Genomic DNA, 24,140 nt, shown 5'->3' with positions numbered 1-24,140 from the left:
GATGAAGGGAAAAGTGTATGTTTTATCCTTCAGAAATGGCAAGTTCCAGTCCTACATACTTGGAGATGGAAGAAGGAGACCTACCAACCAGATTAAAGTTCGTGGATGATTCAGTCCCTTTTGACAGCCCTTTGTTGATTGCTTATGCTACCCGGTAAGTTGTTGTATATGTCGTTTATATAAACTAAATAAAGCACGTGTGAGATGGTTTGTGTTTGTTTTTTGTTTTTTGCCTTAGTTTCTAAAGTTTGACTCAGTTGCATGTTGGTCAGTTGCCTGTTAGTATATTTACTTTTATTTCTAATAGGTACTTTGATAATGTAACCAACTGATAACACCTCATTGAAGTCAGAGATTAATATGTTTTATTTCTAAGTGCAGATTGTATGAGAAGTTCGGGGAATCTGCCCTTCGATCCTTAATCAAGTTTTACCCATCTATTTCACCTTCGGATGTGATGCAGCTTTGTCATCAGCATCCTGCGCAGTTTTTGGCCTACTTAGACAGTCTGGTGAAGTCAAGGCCTGAAGATCAACGGTGAGAAGGCGAAGAAGATTTGCCAATTCCCCTTTCTCCTCATAGGGCACTGTGTTTTGTTTTTTTTTTTTGTACAAGCAGTTGTACCATTTTTACTCTCAACTGCCACGGAACTGAGGTATCTAATCTCCTACAGAGGAGGAGGATTTGGGCAGCTGTGTGCATTCTTTGAGGGTTCAAAATACACACCATAAATGCGCACAGACTGCACTCCCCTTCTGCCCTTTCTTCCTCTCAGGGGTTTTTGGATCATCAGTATAAAATTAAACCCCTGCTTCAGGGTCCAGGCTAAGTCAGATAAGCCTCCTTGTTGTCTCTGCCAGTGAGTTTATTGCCACCATTTTTATTGATGATAGCCTAACTTTTCACACGTGGATCTCAGTTCTAGTTCTTCACCTATTTTTAGACAGAGGCCGCATTTCCTATCTCCACATGGCACCTGGGTATTGAGACTGGCTATTCTCCCCTCCTCTGATTGCTTCCCATTTGCCATACTGGCTCTTATTTTTCTTTTTATTTTTGGCCCTTTAGTATTTTCCTTATTATCATGGGGATCAACTGTTCATTTAAAAGGCTGTTAGATTTTCACCAGCTTTTCTAGACATTTTGTAGCAGGAAGATTTTTAAGTTATTTCATTCACTAAACTGATCTCTCAGTAACATTTTCACATTCCCACATTTTATGTTTCCTTTCTTAGCATAGGGATTGGTGATTTTTCTCCCTACTTTCTCTTAGGCCCTCCTTCCTGGAGTCCCTTCTACAACGAGAGTCTGTAAGATTGGATTGGCTGCTTTTGGCAGTGTCCCATGAAGCTCCCCCAAGCACAAGCACTATGGATGAGGAAGGAAACCCCAGGTATGGAAGTCCCCTTTCTAAGTTGTGCTGTTCCTTTGGAATGGGACTGGTTTATTCACACACAGCACTCTGGGCTTGTTTCAGGAACAGGTCTGGAAGCTACTGAGCCAAGTCTCAGTAGTAATGAGATTAAGTATACTTCTTGATGGTTATGAACAGTTTTTGAGTTACAAATCCTATAACTTGAAACCTGATGATTTCTCTCAGAAAAATGCACATCCATGCGAAAGTTTGCATATGATTTCAGAATATAAACTGATCCCCTTTTAAGCTCTTGCATGGACTCACTTTTAAGAGCCTTTGATAATTAAGTGTTAGAAGGTAAAAAATTGTAGTGTATGTGTGTGCTTTTTCTTCCTACAAATAACCTGATTTAGGGTTAAAAAAATAGAAATCACAAAAAATACACACTGATACTTAAAATGTATCAGAAATGATTCTTGTGTTTTCCTCCAGGGGAGCTTTAAAACCCCCAAATGCCTATCTTGCATGCTCAGACAGCGGTCTGGAAGGGCATACAATGGCTTTCTGTGAATGATGGAAGTAGAGGCCACTTTCTTTTGCTTTTGATTAACTAAAGTGTCTCATTTAAAGAAATAAACAGATATTGCCCTGGCCAGGTGACTCAATTAGAGCATCATCCCATACATCTAAAGGTTTGTGGGTTTGATTCCCGCTCAGGGTGCATGCCCAGGTTGCGGGTTCAGGCCCCAGTCAGGCACACACAGGAGGCGACTGATCGGTCTTTTGATGTTTCTCCCTCTCTTCCCCCACTTCCCCTCTCTCCAAAATCAATAAATAGTCGTGGTTGGTGTGGCTCAATTTGATGGATCGTCGTCCCACAAACCAAAAGGTCGTAGGTTCAATCCCTGGTCAGAGCACATGCCTAGGTTTTAAGTTCAGTCCCCAGTTAGGGCGTGTGTGAGAGGCAACCAATTTATGTTTCTCTTTCATATTGATGTGTCTCTTCTCTTTTTCCCTTCTCTTCTCTCCAAACTCAATAAACATGTCTTTGGGTTAGGATAAAAAAATAATAAAATCAGTAAATATATCCTTGGGTGAGGATTAAAGAAATAATAATAAAAATAAACAGGTATTTGTTATAGGAAAAACAGTTGTTTTAATTTTTCAAAAACGAAGTGGAAATCTTTGAAAAATGTAATAATGGAACAAATCTAGTTAAACTCTGTTCTTAGCTATTAGATGACTAGTAAGCATTTTGTAGAATTTATTTGCTGTCTAATGTATGGAGTTTTTCATTTCACAGGCCTCATTCACACTTGTTTTCCTAGGGTTATAATCAGCTGATCTTTCATCTAATCAAACTGCCTGCAGATTTTACAACCAAAGAGAAAATGACGGATGTCTGCAGGTCTCATGGGTAAGAGAATTTTCTGAGAAGCTGAAGTTAAGATTAGAATCATTTCAGTTACTGTACTTGATCATTTGTGAATTCTCTTTGTTATGGGAAAGTATCTTTTTGTGTTAAGTGATAGTACACAAAATTTTGATTTTAAATTTGTGCATATTTTTCTTTTTGTGGAAGAGACTGGCCCTTGCTAATTTCTTTTTTTTATTTTATTTTAATCATTGTTCAAATACAGTTTTCTCCTTTTTACTCCTAATCCAGTCCCCGCTCCCATCCTCCCCACTTCCCTCCCATTACCACCCTCCCCTTAGTTTATGACCATGTGTCCTTTAAGTTTGTTCCTGTGAACCCTTCCCACTGTCCCCTTAAATTCCCTCTTCTCTCCCCTCCGGTCACCGTCAGCCTGTCCTCTATTTCACTGTCTTTGGTTACATTTTGCTTGTTTCTTTGTTTTGTTATTTAGGTTCCTGTTAAAGGTAAGATCATATGGTATTTGTCTTTCACTGCCTGGCTTGTTTCGCTTAGCATAATGTTTTCCAGCTCCATTCACGCTGTTGCAAAGGGTAGGAGCTCCTTCTTTCGTTCTGCTGCATAGAATTCCATTGTGTAAATGTACCATAGTTTTTTGATCCATTCATTTACTGATGGGCATCTTGGTTGCTTCCAGCATCTAGCTATTGTAAATTGTGCTGCTATGAACATTGGGATACATAGGTTCTTTTGAATTGGTGTTTTAGTATTCTTAGGATAGAGTCCCAGCAGTGGAATTGTTGGGTCAAAAGGCAGATCCATTTTTAGTTTTCTGAGGAAGTTCCATACTGCTTTCCATAGTGGCTGTACCAGTCTGCAGTCCCACCAGCAGTGCACTAGGGTCCCCTTTTCTCCACAACCTCTCCAACACTTGTTGTTTGTTGCTTTGTTTATGATGGCCATTCTGTCTGGTGTGAAGTGGTATCTCATTGTGGTTATAATTTGCATCTCTCTGATAGCCAGCGATATTGAACATCGTTTCATGTGTCTTTGGATTTTCTGTATGTCCTCCTTGGAGAAGTGTCTGTTCAAGTCCTTTGCCCACTTTTTAATTGGATTCCTTGTCTTCTTAGAGTGCAGTCATGTAAGTTCTTTATATATTTTGGAGATTAAACCCTTGTCTGAGGTATCATTGGCAAATATGTTTTCCCATACAGTTGGTTCTCTTTTAATTTTGATGCTGTTTTCTTTAGCTGTGCGGAAGCTTTTAATTTTGATGAGGTCCCATTTGTTTATTCTTCCCTTTATGTCCCTTGCTCTAGGGGACACGTCAGTGAAAAAGTTTCTTCGTGAAATATCTGAGATTTTCCTACCTACGTTCTCCTCTAGGACTTTAATGGTGTCACGTTTTATATTTAAGTCTTTTATCCACCTTGAATTTATTTTTGTATAAGGTGTAAGTTGGTGCTCGAGTTTCATTTTTTTGCACGTGGCTGTCCAGTTCTCCCAACACCATTTGTTGAAGAGGCTATTTTTATTCCATTTAATGTTGCTGCCTCCTTTGTCAAATATTAATTGACCATAGAGATTTGGGGTTATTTCTGGGCTCTCTGTTCTGTTCCATTGGTCTATGTGCCTGTTTTTATGGCAGTACCAGCCTGTTTGATTACAGTGGCCTTGTAGTATAGTTTAGTGTCAGGTATTGTGATCCCTCCTACTTTACTCTTCTTTCTCAAAATTGCAGCAGCTATTCGTGGTCGTTTATAATTCCATATAAATTTTTGAAGTGTTTTTTCTATGTTTGTGAAATATGCCATTGGTACTTTAATAGGAATTGCATTGAATGTGTAAAGTGCTTTGGGTAGTATGGATATTTTGATGATATTAATTCTTCCAATCCATGAACACGGTATATGTTTCCATTTGTTTGTGTCTTCCTTGATTTCTTTCCTGAGTGTTATATAGTTATCTGAATACAGGTCTTTTACCTCTTTGGTTAGGTTTACTCCTAGATATTTTATTTTTCTTTTTGCTATTTCAAATGGGATTTTTTCCTTGATCTCTGTTTCTGCTGTTTCATTGTTGATGTACAGAAATGCCTTTGATTTCTGGATATTGACTTTGTATCCTGCTGTTTTGCCAAATTCATTTATTAGGTCAAGCAGTTTTTTGGTAGAGTCTATAGGATTTTCTATGTATACTATCGTGTCATCTGCAAACAGTGACAGTGTTGTTTCCTCCTTTCCGATTTGAATGCCTTTTATTTCTTTTTCTTGTCTGATTGCTGTGGCTAAAACTTCCAGTACTATATTGAATAGAAGTGGTGAAAGTGGACAGCCTTGTCTTGTTCCTGATCTTAGTGGAAAAGATTTTAATTTTGGCCATTGAGTATGGTGTTGGCTGAAGGTCTCTCATATATGGCCTTTATTATGTTGAGGAATGCTCCCTCTATTCCCACTTTGCCAAGTGTTTTTATCATGAATGGGTGCTGTACCTTATCAAATGCTTTTTCTGCATCAATTGATATGATCATGTGGTTTTTGTCTTTGCTTTTGTTTATGCGATGTATTACATTTACTGACTTGCGAATATTGAACCATCCTTGCATCCCTGGAATGAATCCCACTTGGTCATGGTATATGATCTTTTTAATGTATTGTTGGATGCACTTTGCCAGTATTTTGTTGAGGATTTTAGCGTTAATGTTCATCAGTGATATTGGCCTGAAGTTTTCTTTCTTTGTTGTGTCTTTATTTGGTTTTGGAATTAGGATGATGTTGGCCTCATAAAAAGAGTTTGGGAGACTCCCATCTTTTTGGATTTTTTGGAATAGTCTGTGAAGGATAGGGGTTAGCTCTTCCTTAAATGCTTTGTAGAATTCTCCTGTGAAACCATCTGGTCCCGGGCTTTTGTGTGTTGGGAGTTTTTTGATTACTGCTTCAATTTCTTTTGTTGTTATTGGTCTGTTCAGGCTTTCTGCTTCTTTTTCATTGAGTTTTGGAAGATTATATTTTTCTAGAAAGTGGTCCATTTCACCTAGGTTTTCAAATTTCCTGGCATACAGCTCTTTGTAGTAATTTCTTACAATCCTTTGTATTTCTGTGGTATCTGTTGTAATCTCTCCTCTTTCATTTCCGATTGTGTTTATTTGGGTCTTCTCTCTTTTTTTCTTGATGAGTCTGCTTAAAGGCTTGTCAATTTTGTTTATCTTTTCAAAGAACCAGCTCTTGGATTCATTGATCCTTAGAATCGTGCTTTTAGTCTCTATGTCATTTAATTCTGCTTTGATCTTGGTTATTTCCTTCCTTCTGCTTGCTCTGGGCTGCCTTTGTTGTTGTTCCTCAAGTTCTTGTAGATGTAGGGTTAGGTTGTTTGTTTGGAATGTTTCTAACCTTTTTAGGTGGGCCTGTATCACTATGAACTTCCCTCTCAGGACTGCCTTGGCTGTGTCCCATAAGTTTTGGGTTGTTGTGAGTTTGTTTTCATTTGTTTCCAGAAACCTTTTGATTTCTTCCCTAATATCATTCTTGACCCATTCATTGTTTAGTAGCATGCTATTTAATCTCCATGATTTTGAGTGATTTTGGTTTTTTTTCCTTCAGGTTGGTTTCTAGCTGCAGTCCCTTGTGTTCTGAGAAAATGCTTGGTATGATTTCAATTTTCTTGAAATTCTTGAGGCTTGTTTTGTGTCTATCATGTGGTCTGTCTTTGAGAATGTTCCATGTACATTTGAAAAGAATGCATATTTAACTTCCTTCGGGTGGAGGGCTCTGTATATATCAGTAAAGTCCATTTCATCAAGGGTATTGTTCAATGCCACAATATCTTTGTTGATATTTTGTTTAGAAGATCTGTCCATTTTTGATAGTGGCGTGTTAAAATCTCCCACTATAATTGTGTTGCTGTCCATATCTTTCTTGAAGTCCTCTAAGATTTTCTTTATGTATTTCGGTGCTCCTATGTTGGGTGCATATATATTTACAATATTTATGTCTTCTTGATGGATTCTTCCCTTGAGTATTATGAAGTGACCTTCTGGGTCTCTATGGACCTTTTTTGGAAGTCTATTTTGTCTGATATGAATATTGCTACCCCGGCTTTTTTTCCTGTCCATTTGCTTGGAAGATTTGTTTCCTGCCCTTCACTTTCAGCCTGTGTAGGTCTTTCATCCTGAGGTGAGTCTCTTGTAGACAGCAGATATGTGGGTCATTTTTTCTTATCCAATCAGCTATTCTATGTCTTTTGATTGGAGCATTTAATCCATTTACGTTTAAGGTTATTATTGATAGGTACTTATTCATTGTCTTTTATGTACATGTGTTCCTCTCTCTCTCTTTTCCCTCTCTTCCTTAAAGCAGTCCTTTTAGAATCTCTTGCAGAGCTGGTTTGGTAGAGGTGTATTCTTTTAGACTTCTTTTGTCTGGGAAGCTTCTTATTTGGCCTTCTATTTTGACTGAGAGCCTTGCTGGATAAAGTAGCCTTGGTTGCAGCCCTCTGGTTCTCATTACCTGGAGTATTTCTTGCCATTCTCTTCTGGCTTGAAGTGTTTCCATTGAGAAGCCAGCTGTTAGCCTTATTGGGGCTCCCTTATATGTTACTTCCTTTTTCTCCCTTGCTGCCTTTAAGATTCTCTCTTTGTCTTGAAATTTTGTCATTTTAATTATGATGTGCCTTGGGGTGGGTCTCTTTGGGTTCCTCTTGATTGGGACTCTCTGTGTTTCCTGGATTTGTGTGACTTTTTGTCTCATCAAATTAGGGAAGTTCTTCTTCATTACTTGTTCAACTAGGTTTTCGATCCCTTGCTTTTCTTCTTCTCCTTCTGGTATCCCTATTATACAGATATTATTACGTTTCATATTTTCTTGCATTTCTCTTAATCCCTCTTCATTCTTTCTGAACCTCTTTTCCTCTTCTTGCTCTTTCTGGATGCTGTTTTCTACTTTGTCCTCCAGCTCGCTAATCCGATCTTCTGCTTCATCAGTCCTGCTTTTCATTCCTTCTACTGTGTTCTTCAGTTCAGAAATTGTATTCTTCATTTCCTCTTGACCTTTGTTGAGAGTTTCTATTTCCTTTTTCATGTTTATATAGTTTGCAGTGAGATTGATGTAGTTTCCCTCTAATCTCTGAAAGCTCATTGTGAGTTCATTGAACTTCCTGGTAATCATTGTTTTGAACTCATTATCCGATAGTTGAGTTGCCTCTATTTCATTTAGCATTTTTCCTGAGGCTTCCTCGTTTCCCTTCAATTGGGGGTTGTTTCTTTGTTTTCTCATTGTTTTTGGGTTTCTTCTTTTTTTCTTCTTGTTTGTTAATTTGATCTGTTCTAATTCCCTTTAATTATGGTGTGAACTTCTGTGGTAGAATATTTGTGAGATTCAGTGGTGCAATCTCCTTCGTGTATCCTGGTGCTCACAGCCTCCCCCTATTCTGGATGCTGGCACTGGATGCACCGCGGTCACCACTGCTGCTGCTCACGGCCCGAGGACCTAAAGCCCTCCGGAGGAGACCAGCACGAGATGGGGCAGGGAAAGGAAGAGGACAAGGAAAAGATGAAGAAAGGAGCTGAAGGGAAGAAAAGAAAAAGGAGGAGGAGGGGAGGAAGATGCTGCTGCTGCCACTGCTGCCACTGCTGCCGCCGCCGTCCCAGCCCAGGAGCCCGCTCAGCCCCAGCGTCCAGCCCAGCCTCGCCCTTGCTAATTTCTGTCTCTCCCCTTCTTAGTTGCTAACCCCAGGAATGCAGGTGGTATTTAATTAAGCACTAGACTCTTATGTGAGTCATAATAGCTTTGGGTTGTCCGAATAGGGAGGGATGCTCAATAGAGTTGCTGGTGAAGGACTCAGGGAGGAGGTAAGGCTTTTTGGAAATAAGCCCTGAAGGCTGGATGGGATTTGTATTTAAAATGAGTCGGAGGAGGGTAGGTAAGGTGAAAAAAATAAGAAGAACGGCATGAAAACGGGCATTGCTTTTTCTTTTTAATTGTCTTTTAAAATTTTTAAAAAAGATTTTATTTATTTATTTTTAGAGAAGGGAAGGGAGGGAGAAAGAGAGGAAGAGAAACATCAATGTGTAGGTGCCTCTCACGTGCCCACTACGGGGCACCTGGCCTGCAACCCAGGCATGTGCCCTGACTCAGAATCAAAGCAGCGGCCCTTTGGTTCACAGGCCGGTGCTCAATCCACTGAGCCACACCAGCCAGGGCTGACGTTGCTTTTTACCTATACTACATAGTAGTCACTTATGTATTGCCCGGCACCGCTGTTTTATGGCTCCGCCTGGATTATTAATCTTTTGGAGATAGAGACCTGTTTCTTCCCTTGCCCTCATAATGGCAGGGACTTGGTATGTGTTTATTGGTTGATAATGAGGGTGAGACTAGCCAGGTGGTGGGGTGTTGAGATATGGAAGACCTTGAAAGCTGGTCAGAAGAATTTAGTCATCAGTAGAGACCCTTTAGACTTTTTGGTACGAAAATGACGCGATAATAATGGAGCTTTCTGGAGATCATTTTTGGTGTCATACAGGAGAAAGGTTGGAGACGGGAAGGCCAGGTAGGAAGCTGTTGTGGTAATTCATTCTTGACTGAATTGGTGATTAGTAGGGCAGCAAAAGGACCTCATCCAAGGGACATTTTGAAGGAAAGGGCAGTAGGCCTTATGAAACTGGATATGGCAATTGAAGGAGGAAGGAGAGTCAAGGAGAACTTTCATATTTGGGAAAGAAATATGTATTGAATCTTAACGTTTACAAAGTTCGTAAGCTTATATATATATCATAATTGGTGCTTGACCTTGAGTGTCAGTATTTATCACTAGCCTTTATTCTTTTTTCTTTAACACTCCAGGTCAGGGCTGTCTAACAGAACTTTCTGTGATAATGGAAATACATATTCTACTGCACTGTCCAACATGGTAGCCGCTAGCCCCATGTGGCCACTAAATACCTGAAACATGGATTGGTCAGCCAAAGAACTGACTTTTAAATTTTATTTCCTTTAATTTAAATTGAAATGGCCACGTGTATGAAATGGCTAGCGTGTAGTGTAATGGATAGCACAGCTCCAGATAAATTCACTGCCTTTTATTCCTTTCTTCAACTTTGGTGTCTTTAAAGTTTCTGGCCTGGACACCTCACTCTCTGTTTGGAGCTGGAGAGGAGAAGGGAAGCCTTCGCCAACATCGTGTGTTTGAATGACATGAGCCTGATGGAAGGGGACAATGGTGCGTAAACACCGGTTGGTTACTGTGGGTTGTAGTGTTTTAGAAATCACTTCAGACCTTTCAGTAAAGAAATTTGGTGGACATGTCAATGACCATGTATATAATTCTAGATGGCAGTCAAAGTTGTAGAGTTCTCATTTTTTTTTTATCTGTACCACTTGATAATTATAAAATCATAATCAGGCATTAACTACAGGCAAGTTTTCTATTTAATGGGTGCCTGTTACATGTTAGGCTCTGTACTAGGTGTTTTTCCAATTGCTGTTTACATGAGATAACAAACCCTTGGTAGTTACTGTTATTTTTATTCTACAGAAGTTATAACTAAGGCCCAGAGAAAGGACAGTTATGTAAGTTCCCAAAATCATACAGCTGGTGGAGCTGGTGTTGAGACCCCCGATTGACTGTCTCCAAAGCTTGTGCTCAGCTTTTCTCTGTGTCATGTTGATTTTTTATGTAGCCAAAAGTTGGAGATCATTCAGATGAACTTAAAATGGAGTAGCCATCTGATTTCCCTGAGCTTTTACCACTATTTAGGTACTTATAAAAAACATTTAGTTTTTATCAATCTAACAGAGGTTACATGGCCATCGGGAGGCCAGGACTTGGACACACTGGTACCTGAAGTCTGAGAGTCCGTCCTACACTCAGAGAGATGGCTTTGGTCTGCTTTATGTGTCTCAGGGCAGAGACGCCCCAGCAGGACCTTAGGCCGCTTCATCCTACAGTGTGACCTGCGGTCTTTTCCAGCCCTGCGGGCATGGGGCAGGGACGTAAGAACAGAGCAAAGAAGCCGGTTGACTGGCAAGGGTTAGCTTCAGATGTCACAGCTGTAGCAAAAAATACTGAGATCATCTTCGCTTCAGCAGTGAACCAGGGGGCCAGGTGGTGTAGGACTAGAGCTAGAGACGTGCATGCACTTCTGAGCAATAACCAGAAGAACTAAAATATAAATGATTTATATTTTTAAAGTGACATGATGTTTATTATAGAAAAAAATACAAAATTCAGGAAGTATAAAGAAAACATCCTCCCTGCCCAGATAAAAGTTCTCTTGATATTTTGTTAATGTAAAATAATAATAGCTGTTTTTGTCCTTAGTGTATTAAATGGAGCCTTTTCTTGATACTTTTCTCTCCTAACTCATATTAATGCCTTCAAGTTTTATTGATTTTACTGCCAAATACGTATCTTCTATCTCTTGGCTTTCGTTTACTCCACCATCACTCTGGTCCTGGCTACTTGTTTAGACTACTGCCTTACCCTCGTAATTGGTCATCTGGCTTCCATTCTTGCCCATTCTTTAATCTATTTTACTTATAGCAGCCAAAGTGATTCTTTTAAACAAGAATTAGATCATGTGGCACGCTCTTTGAAACCCCTTATACTGAACTCAGAATCAAATCCACGTTCTTAAGGTAGACCCCTGAGGCCTGGCCTTGTCCTCTCGTTCTCACTACTCACTACGGCATTTGTGCACTATAGGCCTGTTTTGGTGTTCCCAGATTTCAGGTTTATTCCTGTGTCAGTACATCTCTATGTTTCCTTTGCCAGAAATGCAGGCTCCTTCACCCTCCATTCCTGACACTCCCCACCCCAAGTCTGCGCGTGTGCGGGCCACATGCCCGTGCCCCCTGTCTGAGCTCGCCTCTCCTCCTTCAGCTCTCTGCTTCAGTGTTACTTCATCACAGCACCCTTCTCAGATTCTCCATAAACACCTACCATTCTCTCTAACTGTTCTTTGATCTTTTACAGCACTGGTAACTATATAAGTACAGTACGTTTGTGCATTCGTCTAAATTCTATCTCCTTTACTGTAAGTTTCACAAGAGTTCCTTATTGCATATCCAGTGGGCAGCATAGAATGAATATGCCCTGGGTGAATATTACTAAGTCAGTGAAATATGGAGGTTAATTTTATGGTGTTTCCTTATCACGAACTATTTATTCAGCAGATGTACAGAAAACCGACTTGGTGTTAGGTGGTGAGAGTATACGCTCTAATATTTGTATGTTTCCCTGGCAAATGTTTCCACAGACTGTTTAGACTGTCTCCTGTATGCAGGCAAAGTGCCAAGAGCAGTCAGAGCCAGCGTTTCTGTGTTTGTCTGTGCAGGCTGGGTCCCAGAGACCGCGGAGGAATGGAAGCTTCTCCTTCACCTTGTGCAGAACAAGAACACAAAGCCAGTGCCCCAGGAGGCAGCAAATGGGAACTTCAGTGATGGGCCTTCCCCTGTCAACGTGGAGAATGTGGCACTGCTCTTAGCTAAGGCCATGGGTCCAGATCGGGCCTGGTCACTGCTGCAGGAATGTGGTCTGACCCTCGAGCTGTCAGAGAGGTTCACCAGAACCTGCAACATCCTAAGGATCGCCGAGAAAAGGCAGAGGTAGTAACTGTTTGTCACGCCCTCTCCATAGGCACGTGGGAAATGTAGAGCCCCAAGATTTTCGAGGTGGACGGGACTAGAGAGATCATCTGGTCCCAGTCCCGCACAGTTGAGAGGACTGAGACTCACCTGTTGATTGAGAGAAGCAGCTAAAGAAATATTTTTTCACAGTTGTGAGCAAGACACTGTTTGGATTAATGTGAATGAATACCCAAACCTGAGATGTACTCAGTTCTTGAAGAATATTATTGGTACCAAATACCTAATTGTCTCAGTCATGTTCTGGTAAAGTACAGATAGCATTAAATGAACCATCTTAGCCATTTTTAGGTGCTTGTTTCAGAAGTGCTGTGTGTGCCCATGTCATTGTGCAGCCCGGTTCCAGGGCTCTTTCCTCTTGCCAAACCTTCTGCCCGTGAAACAACAGCTCCTCATGTCCCCTCCACCCAGCCCTGGGCGACCAGCGTTCTACTACGTCTTTGTGATTTTGAGTATTCTCTGTACCTCATTGAGGTGGAATCATCAAGTATTTGCCTTTTTGTGACTGGTTTATTTCACTTAGCGTAATGGGCTCAAGGTTTATCCATATTGTCCCACGTGTCAAAATTTCCTTCCTTTTTAGGCTGAATAGTGTCCCACTGCATGTGTCCTTTGTTTATCCATCCATCGGTCAGTGGACACTTGGGGTGCTTCTGCCTCTTGTCTGTTGTGGGTAACGCTCCTGTGAACGTGGCCGTTTAGATGTCTCTGTGAGACCCTACTCTCAGTTCTTTGGGGAATATGTACCCAAAAGTGGAATTGCTGGAGCGTATGGTAATTTCATTTCTAATATTTTGAGGAACTACTATACTGCTTTCCACAGAGATTACACCATTTTATTTCCATTCCAACAGTGCATGAGAATTCTAATTTCTCCACATCACTAGTTTTTTGGTGTGTGTTTGGTGTTTTTTTTATGATAGTTATCCTAATGGGTGTTAAGTGGTATCTCATTGTGGTTCTTAGTTGCATTTCTCCAATGATTGGTGATGCTGAGCATCGTTTTAATATGCTTGTTGGCCATTTGTATATCATTTGGGAGAAATAACTATTCAAATCTTTTTGACAATTTTCAATCAGACTTTTTGTTGGTAGTAGTGTTATTGTATGAGTTCTTTATATACTCGTATGTTCACCCATAATCAGATAAATGATTTGCAAATATTTTCTCTTGTTCTGTAGGACAGTATGCATGTTCACTCTGTTTTTTATTTTTTTTTTAAGATTTTATTTATTTATTTATTTATTTTTAGAGAGGGGAAGGGAAGGAGAAAGAGAGGGAGAGAAACATTGATGTAAGAGAGAAACACTCTTGCACACCCCCAACTGGGGACCTGGCTCGCAACCCAGGCATGTGCCCAATTGGGAATCGAACCTGTGACCTTTCGTTTCGCAGGCCAGCGCTCAGTCTACTGAGCCACACAAGCCAGGCTACATTTTAAAATATATATATAATTTTTACTTTTTAATTTAAAAATTATCATTTTTCAGTCCTTACCCAAGGATTTTTTTTAATTGGTTTTTACAGAGAGGGGTTTGAGAGAGAGGATTTGAGAGAGAAACATCAATCAGCTGTGTCTCATATGTGTCCCAACTGGGGGTCAAACCCACAACCTTTTGGTGTACAGGATGGTGCTCCAACCAACTGAGCCACCTAGCCAGGGTTGATTGTGTCTTTTGCATAGACTTGTAACCCAACGAACACAGGTCTGGCTGCCCACTGCTTTGAAAGCCAATACTTGAGAAGCAGGTGCTGATGTAAAAGTGGTTATATTCAGGTGCTGGCAACCGGGAAGATGAGGGGCTCTCATCTCAACACCCATCTTAACATCTCAGTGCGGGCCAGACTTTTCATAGGGAGGGAGAGGGGCAAGGGGAACAGAGAGGTAGGGGAGAGGCTGTGGGAATGCAGGCAGTGTCCTTGCTGGTCCTGGTATGGATCTTTAACATCAGCCTCCTGGAGCTGGTCAGTGCCCCTCAGATTCCTGCAGTTGGGCTCCCTGCATCACCCAAAGTTGTGGTCACAGCCCTTTCTTGTACAAACAGGGACTGGAACTGCTCGCACTTGCAGTCTGCTTTCAAAGAAACTGTCAGTATGTGAGTTCTTTTTATCAGTGTTAGTACATCTTATTTATTCTAATTCCATGTCATGGTAAGTCAGAGTAGTATAAAGTTTTCCTTCCCTGTTACAGAGTCAGTCAGCTTTTTGACTCCTCTAATTATTTGTGGTTTCAAAAGGTTTTTTGGTAAAGAATGAACAATGAGAACTAAATTTACTTGTTTCTCTTTTTTGGAATTTCAGAGCCTTGATCCAAAGCATGCTTGAAAAGTGTGATCGGTTTCTCTGGTCTCAGCAGGCCTAGTGGAAGAAGATCGAACAGGATGTCCTGACATTTTGAGGAAAACAGAATCATGCTCCTGAATGTCCTGAATGTGTGTGTCATTGAAGGGACGGCACTGCCCGAAAACCTTGCCACCTTCTTGGGAATACTTTGCCCGGTGTCTGTAACCTCTGCATTCATGGGTTCTCTGTGGCCTCAGTGTTTCTCTACCAAAGGTGACCTTGGAAAGGAATCAGCCCTTGTTTACTGCCATGAAGTGTTCTGGCTTCAGAATGTGAGTGTTCACAGCTCTGAGTCCTGACTCTGACCAGCAGTGTTACCTGTTCCTTGCTTGGGGGCCGGGGGAGCAGAAGTTTCTCATTGCGGCCACATGGAGACAGATAATGTAACTGACTTTACACTATCAGGAGTTGAATTCTTTTTACATCTTGTCTGGGACAATTGAGAAATTACTGAAATATGACCAGGTGTAATGGAATTAACACCTCAAATGAGTAAAACACAGAAGACTGAATTTAGATATTTAAATGAAATAGCCCCATGTGTAAATTGAGCTAATTTAAATACATATTTTTTTCCAGTGTTTGACATTTTCTAACCTGAACCCATATCCAACCGACTAATTCATTACCAGAAGTGTTTTATCTCTAATCTTTCCTGAACAGAGAGTAATTCAAAGACATCATGCACTTTCAGAAATTATTTTTAAAAGTTACAATAAAGGAAGTCTAAGTACTAATAAAGATTGAAGCAAGTGCTTGTATTATTATTAATTTTTAAAGATTTTATTTATTTATTTTTAGAAAGGGGGGAAGGAGAACGAGAGGGAGGGAAACATTGATGTGAGAGAGAAACATTGATCGGTTGCCTCTCATACGTGCCCACAACCAGGCACCGAACCCGCAGCCCAGGTATGTGCCCTGACGGGGAGTCAGACTGGCCACCTTTCGCTTTGTCGGACTGTGCCCAACCAACTGAGCCACACCGGTCAGGGCAGTGCTTGTATTATTTAAGCCAAGTACTAGATTGCCGTTTTTCAGGTTCCCTTACATTTACATGGCATGTAAAATATGATCAAAGTTTTTATTTGAATAGCATACAGACACAGAGTTTATTGTGAGCAACTTGCAGGGCGGAGTGGGGGAGACTCGGTGTAGAGGAAGCAAAATGTTGGCTACATTGAATGATTTTTTTTTCTATTTATTACACAGCCAGAGATCTATAGACAGAAATTGCTGTCATACTTTCACATGACGATTGTATATGTTATATAACCTGATGGGTTAACAATTGTTAGAGAAAGGAGGGTTCACAACACTTGTTAGAATTTTGGGAAACCTGACGAGGCTGCTCAGCACTGTGCGGTGGCCGTGGCTGTGGTGGTGGTGGTGTGTGTATGTATGTGTGTGATTTCTCCGTCCTACGCAATTCTCCACCAGCTTGGGTGTCCGATTCAAATGAATTCTTACACTATCTACTTGGTTAAGGGATTTTAAACCAAAACCTTCACAGCCAAAAGCTTTTCTGAAAGGAAAAAAAAAGGGGGTTGTTTATTGAGCCATTTGCTAGTCAGAAAAAGGGCCAGGCCCTGGGACATACAGTCTAAGCCACTGACACAAGGGCGAGATGGAGGTGAACATTCGTCTTTGTCTGTAGGCTTTTTTAAAAAATATTTTATTTATTTATTTTTAGAGAGATGGGAAAGAGGAAGAAAAACATCAGTGTGTGGTTGCCTTGCACATGCCTCCAACAAGGCACCTGGCTGGCAACCCAGGCATGTGCCCTGACTGGGAATCAAACTGGCAACCCTTTGGTCCTCAGGCTGCCACTCAATCCACTGAGCTACACCAGACAGGGCTATGTGTAGGCTTTTTATAGAATGGTTTGGGGAAGGAAGATGCAAGTTGTTTTGAAAGAATTTACATTGGCTACTGCAAACGGGGGTGGGAAAAGGTAAAGTGTGGGCAGTTCCGGGGTAGGTGCATAGTCCGTCGGGAAGAACCGTGTGCTTCTGCTGGATCGGCCGTGCACAGCAGTGGTGTGGTGGCGTCTGGTGGTCTGGCAGGAAGTTGATCGAAGTTTCAGTGCACATTCAGGAATGTGAGTAGCCTTTGGTTAGTCTCTGCTTACAGCTCTTAACTGAGCAACTCCAGTGGTCTTTTTCTCTCACCACGGGGCCAACTGTAATTTAATTTTGATATCCCAGAATTTCTCTTGTCAGTGCTTAGTTCCATAAGTCTGCCATGCACTTCGACCCCAGTCGCAAGTCCAGGTTGTTAACTGTGCTTCTGACTGGCATGAAACAGTGGCTCCTTCCCACAGCTCCCTCCTTGTTTTCATTAGTTTGCTGCAGTGGCTCACAGAGCTCATAGAGACATTGTACGTGCTAGATTAGCAGTTTCTTGTGAAAAGATAGCATGAGGAGCAGCCAGAGGGAAGAGATGCAGAGGACAAGGCGTAGGGGAAGTGCGAGGGGCTCCCATGCCCTGGCTGAGCTCCACGTTCCCTGAATCTCCACACTTCACCAAGCCAGAAGCTTGGAACCCCGTCCTTTTAGGTTTTTATGAAGGCTTAATTACACAGGCACAACTGATGAAATCATGTGGCCAGTGGAGATTAATCAGTCTCCAGCCCCTCTCTGGTCTCTGAGGTTGGGTAAGGGACAGGGCGGGGCTGAAAGCTGCAGCCCTCGATTCCAGTGTCTGGCCTAGCTGCAGTCCAAAGTCACCTCATTAACACAAAAAAGCAGCCTCTTCCTCACTCATGGCCTAGGAGATTTCGAGGGTTTTAGGAGCTCAATTTCAGATGCTGGAACCAAGACCAAATATACATTTCTCCTTACAAATTGCAACATCACACCTTCCCTGTAACATCAGCTAGATTATGGATTGTGTTGAATGTGAGTCTAGACCAAGGTGAAGAGCGACAGCCTGCCCCCCACTGTCAGCTTCTGTCCTTACACAGAGACTGTCCCAAACGCCGCCCTGGGGACACTTCAGAAGAAGGACACGGCCTGACCCGGCCCAGTGGGGCAGTCACTTCCCAGCAGCTGTTTCTGGGGCATGTTACAGCAACCCCCAGTTACCAGAAGGGTAGAGAGAGAAATTTCTAGCATTTAAAAATATCATGTCATCAGAATTCATTTTCCAAGGCAAACAGAAAAAAAAACAACAAGCTTCAGCTAAATTTTTAAATTTGAAGTCTACTTGGATACTAAGCAGTGTTTTCAAATACAGCTTGTATCTATGACTGCCCTAAGAAAGCAAGACAGACTATGATTCATGGTTGCCCTACTTTTGCTCTCATTTATACACGTTACCGTTGTTTAACAGGTGGCAGGGCAGCACCATCTGGGAGAACTTGGGTCCTGAGGCCAATTGTCTGGCTTTGCGTGTCTGCGCTGTCTTTTCCTTAACCAGACTTGGGGAAGTTACTTTGTTTCCCCAAGTTTCATTTTCTTCATCTATCAGATGGGGATCACACGAGCGCCCACTGAAGGTGTTGTGAGGAATGAACGAGATCATGAATGTGAAGCACATGGCTCAGTGACTGGCACAGAGGAAGAGCGAGGACGGAGCTGCCTCTCGGTGACCATCACAGGAGACTGAACTCCAGGGCATACTGCCCGTGTCATGCTGGGTGGGCGATAGATGTTGGCTGTTGTTCGAAAGACTAGAATATCTTGGTTTTACCCAGTAGTGATCAGACCCATGCACATTGTTTTACATGATTCAGAGAAAGTGGGAAGACAAAAACTGAAGTTAGTACGTTTCTTGCATGTATGAAATTTGTCACTGCCCTAGTCAAGGCTCAACACTTGCAGTCATCCTTGCCTCGTCCTTCTTCCAAACCCTCACTGCTGTTAAAGGCAAAGCCACAAGCCCATGTCACAGAGATGCAGCAAACATCAAGGCACAACCAGGGTCAGTGGAGCTGCCGAGTGGTAGCTGAGAGTAGCGCTAACGCCTTCATTTTGACCATATCTGTTCGTGAAGCTGAGAGTCCAGTCAAAAGAGGGGAACTGTTAAAGAGAAAACTGCAGGCTCAACATGGCGTCGCTCGTGCTAAAAGCACATGATACCAAACCTAGATGTAAAAACTGACCAAATTTTACTTTCAGCTCTTCCCAGAAATGTAATGTTAATCAACTAGTCTGGAATTTTCTGGTCAACACCATCCACATCCTACAAACCCTTCTTGATCTCTTCCTCTAAAAAGGACGTCCTGGTCCACTCACAACTCATTTAAATGTTGCATTATTTTCTAAAATCCTCACCTGATGATATGTTTATCCTCTGACTGTAGAGAGAGAGGAAGGGGGTGGGGAGTGAGAGAGAGAAACATTGATGTGAGAAACGTAGATCGGTTACCTCCTGTACGTACTGCAACCGGGGATCGAACCTGCAAGCTTTTCAGTGTGCGGGATGCTGCTCCAGTCAAAAGAGCCACCCTGCCAGGGCATGATTCTGTTTTTTAACACTGCCAATTACTCTGTAAACCCTCTCAATGGTACGTGGTGGTGGTGGTGGTGGTGGTTTCTACTGGTCATTTTTTCCCGTTTTCTGTCATTACCACCCACGTTCCCGTCACTTCCTACCTAGACAGCTACAGTAGTATTATCTTCCCTTCCTAGTGCTGCCTTCCCCTGGCAGTCTCAGCACATGAACATGTGGCAGTCTCAGCATGTATATATGTAAGCAGCCGTGGGCATCATGCAGTCAGCTGCTTCACAGACTGCTACACGTCAGCATCACCGTAGGAGCTTCTGAAAACTACGGGTGTCAGGGATCCTGCCCAGACCTGGTGCCCGCACACCTAGGAACTAAACCTGCTGCACCCTGCCTCCCAGCCCCGTGTTGTTCCTAGGTGTAGGTTCAGAGAGTTACCCTCATTTATAGATAAACCGAGGAGCCCGAGGAAGAGTGCTGGTCTTGGTCTCTCAGAAAGTTGATCAGAGATTGACCGTGAGAATCCTTGTCCCCTTGAGGCCCAGCCTTGACCATGCCTCTTCCCAGTCGGAAACCTTCAGCAGCTCCCTCTGCCTCCAGAGGAAACCCCAGTGCTGGAGCTTGGCACTTGAGGCCCTCCTGACCTGTTCCCCAATGCAGTTTCTCAGTTTCAGAGCCCACAGTTGCCTCTCGCCTGGGGTTAACTGCTCCTGGACCCACCCTGCACCTGGCCGTCTGGTTGTGGCCCTGCTCAACCCTGACGTGTCCTTTGCCCCTGTGCCCGCCTGCTGAAATTCTGCCAGGGTCTGAGCCTTCAGCTTCTGTATGTCAAGGATTTTTTAAAACTGTAAAATACAGATCACATAAAACCTACTCTCTTAACCCTTCTGTGGCAGAACAGGGGGCTGAAATCTTTACCCCAGTCAGGAACAGTAACTTCAGAGTGAGGTCAGAGCCACAACCCGCCCTTCCCACCCTTTGATTAGAAGAAATCTGGACACCAGGCAACTTGCTGAAGAACAGCATGGACTTTCAACGCCGAGCTGCTGTGCTGAGGTGACGCGCCTGGAGTTTCCAGTCCACCCCGGTCTGTGGGCCAAACGGGACAGTGAGGCCTGGGGAATTCCCACTGGGTGGTTCTTCCAGGGGCTGAGAAAAACAGGGACTTGGCACAGCCCTGTGCTAAGTAGAGACTGTTTTCCCGGGTTGTGGCTTCTGTCTCGGCCAAGTAATACATCGTTCCTGATGGATGACTCTGATTCAGCCTGCATATTCAGTTTCTGTATTCCCCTTGTGACGTAGGCCCACTTGTGTCTGAGATTAGCAGGCAAAGCCTGGCTTTAGGGACATGGTCGCAGTGTTCTTAATTCTCAGGCCGTGGAGCTTCTAGTGATCGGCCTGTTTCAGGGCCTGAGGCCCGTGGGCCATGCACAGCCCCAGTGTGGCTGAGCCCTGTGCTTGGCTTAATGCCCTGCTGTCAGCATCTTGGCATTTTTAGTCATATCCGAGCAGAGGTCCCCACATCTTTACTTTGCCCTGGTGCCCACAGGTTCTGTAACGGGCCCTGGCTGCCACAGTGCATCTGAGGCGGAGCCCGAGATGTTGCATTCCGGAGAGGGTCCCAGGTGGTGCTGAGCCTCTGGTGCCTGGATCACCCTCAGAGTTGGAAGGTCGGTCTGAATTTTGGGGGAGCAGAAACTCGGAAGGAATCTGAAAGTCAGTGCAGAGCCCGAGCCCTGGTGGGGAAATTACTTACCACAAATTATTTTGTGAGACAAATCTTTGTGTTTTTTAGGCATACGTATTTTTTATACTCATTTAAAGGCAGTTACACACTTTCTACTGTTCTCAGTTTGTTTAGACTTGAATCATTTCGGAGAAATGGCTTCCTGTGAGGCGAGCCCAGGAACTGGGCTCCGGCTGGGTCAGACGGCTCCCTGGTCCCCCCTCCCAGGCTAGGGGTGCTGACTGGAACGGCCTTCACGATCCGGCCTTAGAGTTGAGTTTGGAGTCCGAAGAGAAGACACGCAGACGTCCAGCCCAGCCCAGACAGTGTGGCCTGCGCTACTAGAGTCCGACTTTGACACTGGGGGCCACACTCTAGCCCATGAAAAGGCGCTGGTCACTGCTCTCGGAACTTCTCCATTGGTGGCCATGTGGCTTATGTTGTCCTTGGAACCCCCTAATCATAGGCGCCATCATATTAGCCTAATTTTACTACAGCTTCTAGCAAACCACTCATTTTTGTAAGAAAACAAAAACAAGTTAATTTAAGCAAAATATTCCATGGTGTGTAACAGATACAGTCTTGCCGTGAGGAATGGCACCATGCCCCTAAACCCATCAGGGCCCCACAGCGTTTCCAGTGTGTTACAGAGCTCGGGGCTCCAGACCGCGTTCCTCTGCGGGGGCTCTGTCTGTGTGGGGTCTCCAGGTTCATGGCTGACTCACCTCACAAGTCCATGGAATTTACATTTCTCCGTGCTTCCTGGTTGTCTCCACCCCTCTCCCCTCTTGGCTGACCAGGGTATATTCTTATTCTCTTTTTCACTCTCTGCCTGAGATCCCATCAGTCTTTTCACTCCTGAGTGAATTTACTGTGTCTACAGGTCGGGGGGGGGGGGTTGTGTTTTCTGCACATTTCAGAAAGGCACCGGGCATGTGGTGCATCAAACAAGGTTTGTGCACCCCGTGAGAACGCCTGGCCCCTCGTCTTTCCCCAGCGGTGAGTTCCACGTGGGCTTTGATGCTTTTCACCCAGGTGCAGCCTGGCAGCAGTTTGCCATCAGTCTGCCCCGTGACCTCATACGTCACAGCCAGGGAAACTCCCGGATCATAGACACGTGCACAGCAATGAAATGTAAGAGAAGGAACATTCCAGGGCTCGCCCTTGACAATGGGGATGGAAGCCCGTGGATAGGTGCTTTTATTTGACTCCTGGGGATAGTGCTGAGTCACTTGTCACTGCATTCCTTGGAAGGTTCCAGCTCCAGCTCTGAGGCTGGTGCTCACGGCTGGCCCTGTAATACGTCTTCATATTGGCCTTGTTCTTGCCCTGTATTACTCCCCTGTCTCTCACTACAGCAAATGAGGTATGGCAATGGGCCCACACTTAGGGAACTCACTGGTGTCAAGGCAGGAGACAGCATAGGAACTCTGAGCCTGCACTGCTGTTATTGGCCAGCGTCTAGCATCTTGGTGCCCAGGAAACGCCTTTTATCACTTAGGTTGAATGAATAGTAAACCAAGGCAGGGAGGAGGAGGGACACAAGTCTCAGCTGCTAACTTCCAAGTCCTGAGCCTGGTCTGATACTATTGCCAGGTGTTCCAACATCACAAGAAACACTATGTTAGCAAGGAGAGAGGAAAGTCTTTGAAATTCTAAGTAGTGTTTCCACTGTCTGGGAAACAAAGCCTTGAAACTGTGCTTGCATCCCAAGGCCTGGAATGCAGGAGAGGGTCCACAGTGCCCAGAGAAGTAGGCCATAAATAACTTCGGGTAACTGCCTCAACTTGAATTAACTGCCTCCTGCCACATATCTATTTTACAACAAGATGAACGAATGGAGTGTGGAGTAAGATAAGGATTCAGGCTAACAGACCCCTCCCACACACCTAAGTTTGGGTAGTCACACCCCCCAGGGAAAGCTGGCACCACCTTTACCCATCAATCACTATGTGACTTTTTACTCCCATCCTGCCAGCTATATAAGTCCTTGGAACAAGGACTTGCTGTCTGGGCACTTGGGGTGCTCTTGACCTCTGGAAACCTGGCCTCGGGCCACCTGGGGGTTTGCCACCCTAGTCTTCAGCTGTTCTTACTTTTGCTGCCCTGCTTTGCCCTGAACCTTTTCCCTCCACCTCCCCCCCGCCCCCAACACACACTCTAGCTAGGCCCATTCCCTTCCATGGGAACGGATCACTAATAAACTGATTGCATGCTGATAGATTTGCTGATCTGTAATTCTTTACATGCGTCAGCAAGAAGAACCAGGTCTCTGCCGCCAACAGTGTGGCCATGGAAAACCAGCTCTGCGCAGACAGGGTGAGGACGATTTCACAGGTGTGGGTGAAGGGCTGTGGTGGGGCCTGAAACTGCCTGAGAATGTGGGGCATGGGCCCCTGGGAAGTTTCTTTGAGGAGCACACTTTTTATCGGAATCTGAATTCAAGTACAGCGGGGGTCAAGATGTGAGAAAATGTGAGGGCCATGCCTCTGGGAGAATGAAAGGCACTGGTTACAGGTGGCAGCTGGGTAGGGCCCGGTGTGGTGGAGCCCAAGATACCACCTCCCTGAACTTCTGGGATTAGGCTCCCAAACACGATCCGAAGGGGCCGCTGAGGGATGAGGCTTGCGTGCACAGCAGGGCACAGGGCACACTGACAGGGGCGTGAGGAGATGTGCATGCGGAGAGGCCTGGGAAAAGCTCCAGAATAACTGGGGAGGCCTCAGCAGGATCAGGGTGGGAAGTGGGGGGAAGTGTAGACATCGAGTGTGCGTTGCTGTGGATTTCAGAGAGGAGATCCGACGTGGGTGGCCCAGCCTCAGGAGACCCCTTTTATCAGGTGGGACCAGTCGGGAGAGAGAAAGCGGTCAGTAATTTGAAGAGGGAGGGTTTAACGTAAAGAATTACTAACTAGTGACTGGAGATAGGTTCTAAGGGATAAGAAATAAAGGAGTAAACCACAGGGCTGAGATTTAGATCTTGGTGGAAAGTGAGTGCACACTAGATGCCAGAAGTTTGCTGGGTGCCACGAGCCAAGTTGACAAGCAAGAAAGTAGAAGGTCCTGGAGTGGGCCAGTCTGGTTAGGGGAGCGTTGGTGCAGGGTGTGTGCCCTGCACGACACTGAGATTGTGTCCCCTGCACACAAACACGCAGGCACAGGCTCGGCCTTCATGTGGGTGTCCATCGTTCACCCCTTAATATCAAACAGGCAGTCCTTCCACCAAAGAATTAAACACACTTTTAATCA

At 43.9% G+C, this 24,140-nt stretch overlaps 1 protein-coding gene across 1 annotated transcript; it reads left to right on the top strand.

The window, feature by feature from the left end:
* LOC114500327 (Hermansky-Pudlak syndrome 5 protein-like) lies at window positions 1–15,473 on the top strand. The gene is given in 7 exon segments (XM_028516996.2): window positions 1–154; window positions 382–537; window positions 1,274–1,393; window positions 2,661–2,774; window positions 9,844–9,950; window positions 12,067–12,337; window positions 14,679–15,473. Coding segments are annotated over 7 exon segments (966 nt in total). The 5' UTR covers window positions 1–17; the 3' UTR covers window positions 14,740–15,473.
* Window positions 15,474–24,140: the final 8,667 nt, after the last annotated feature.

The sequence above is a fragment of the Phyllostomus discolor genome, chromosome 6 (genome assembly GCF_004126475.2).
Source record: "Phyllostomus discolor isolate MPI-MPIP mPhyDis1 chromosome 6, mPhyDis1.pri.v3, whole genome shotgun sequence".
NCBI classification, from domain to species: Eukaryota; Metazoa; Chordata; class Mammalia; order Chiroptera; family Phyllostomidae; genus Phyllostomus; species Phyllostomus discolor.
The sequence above is the reverse complement of the archived record's forward strand: the minus strand, read 5'-3'. Positions and strand labels throughout refer to the sequence as shown.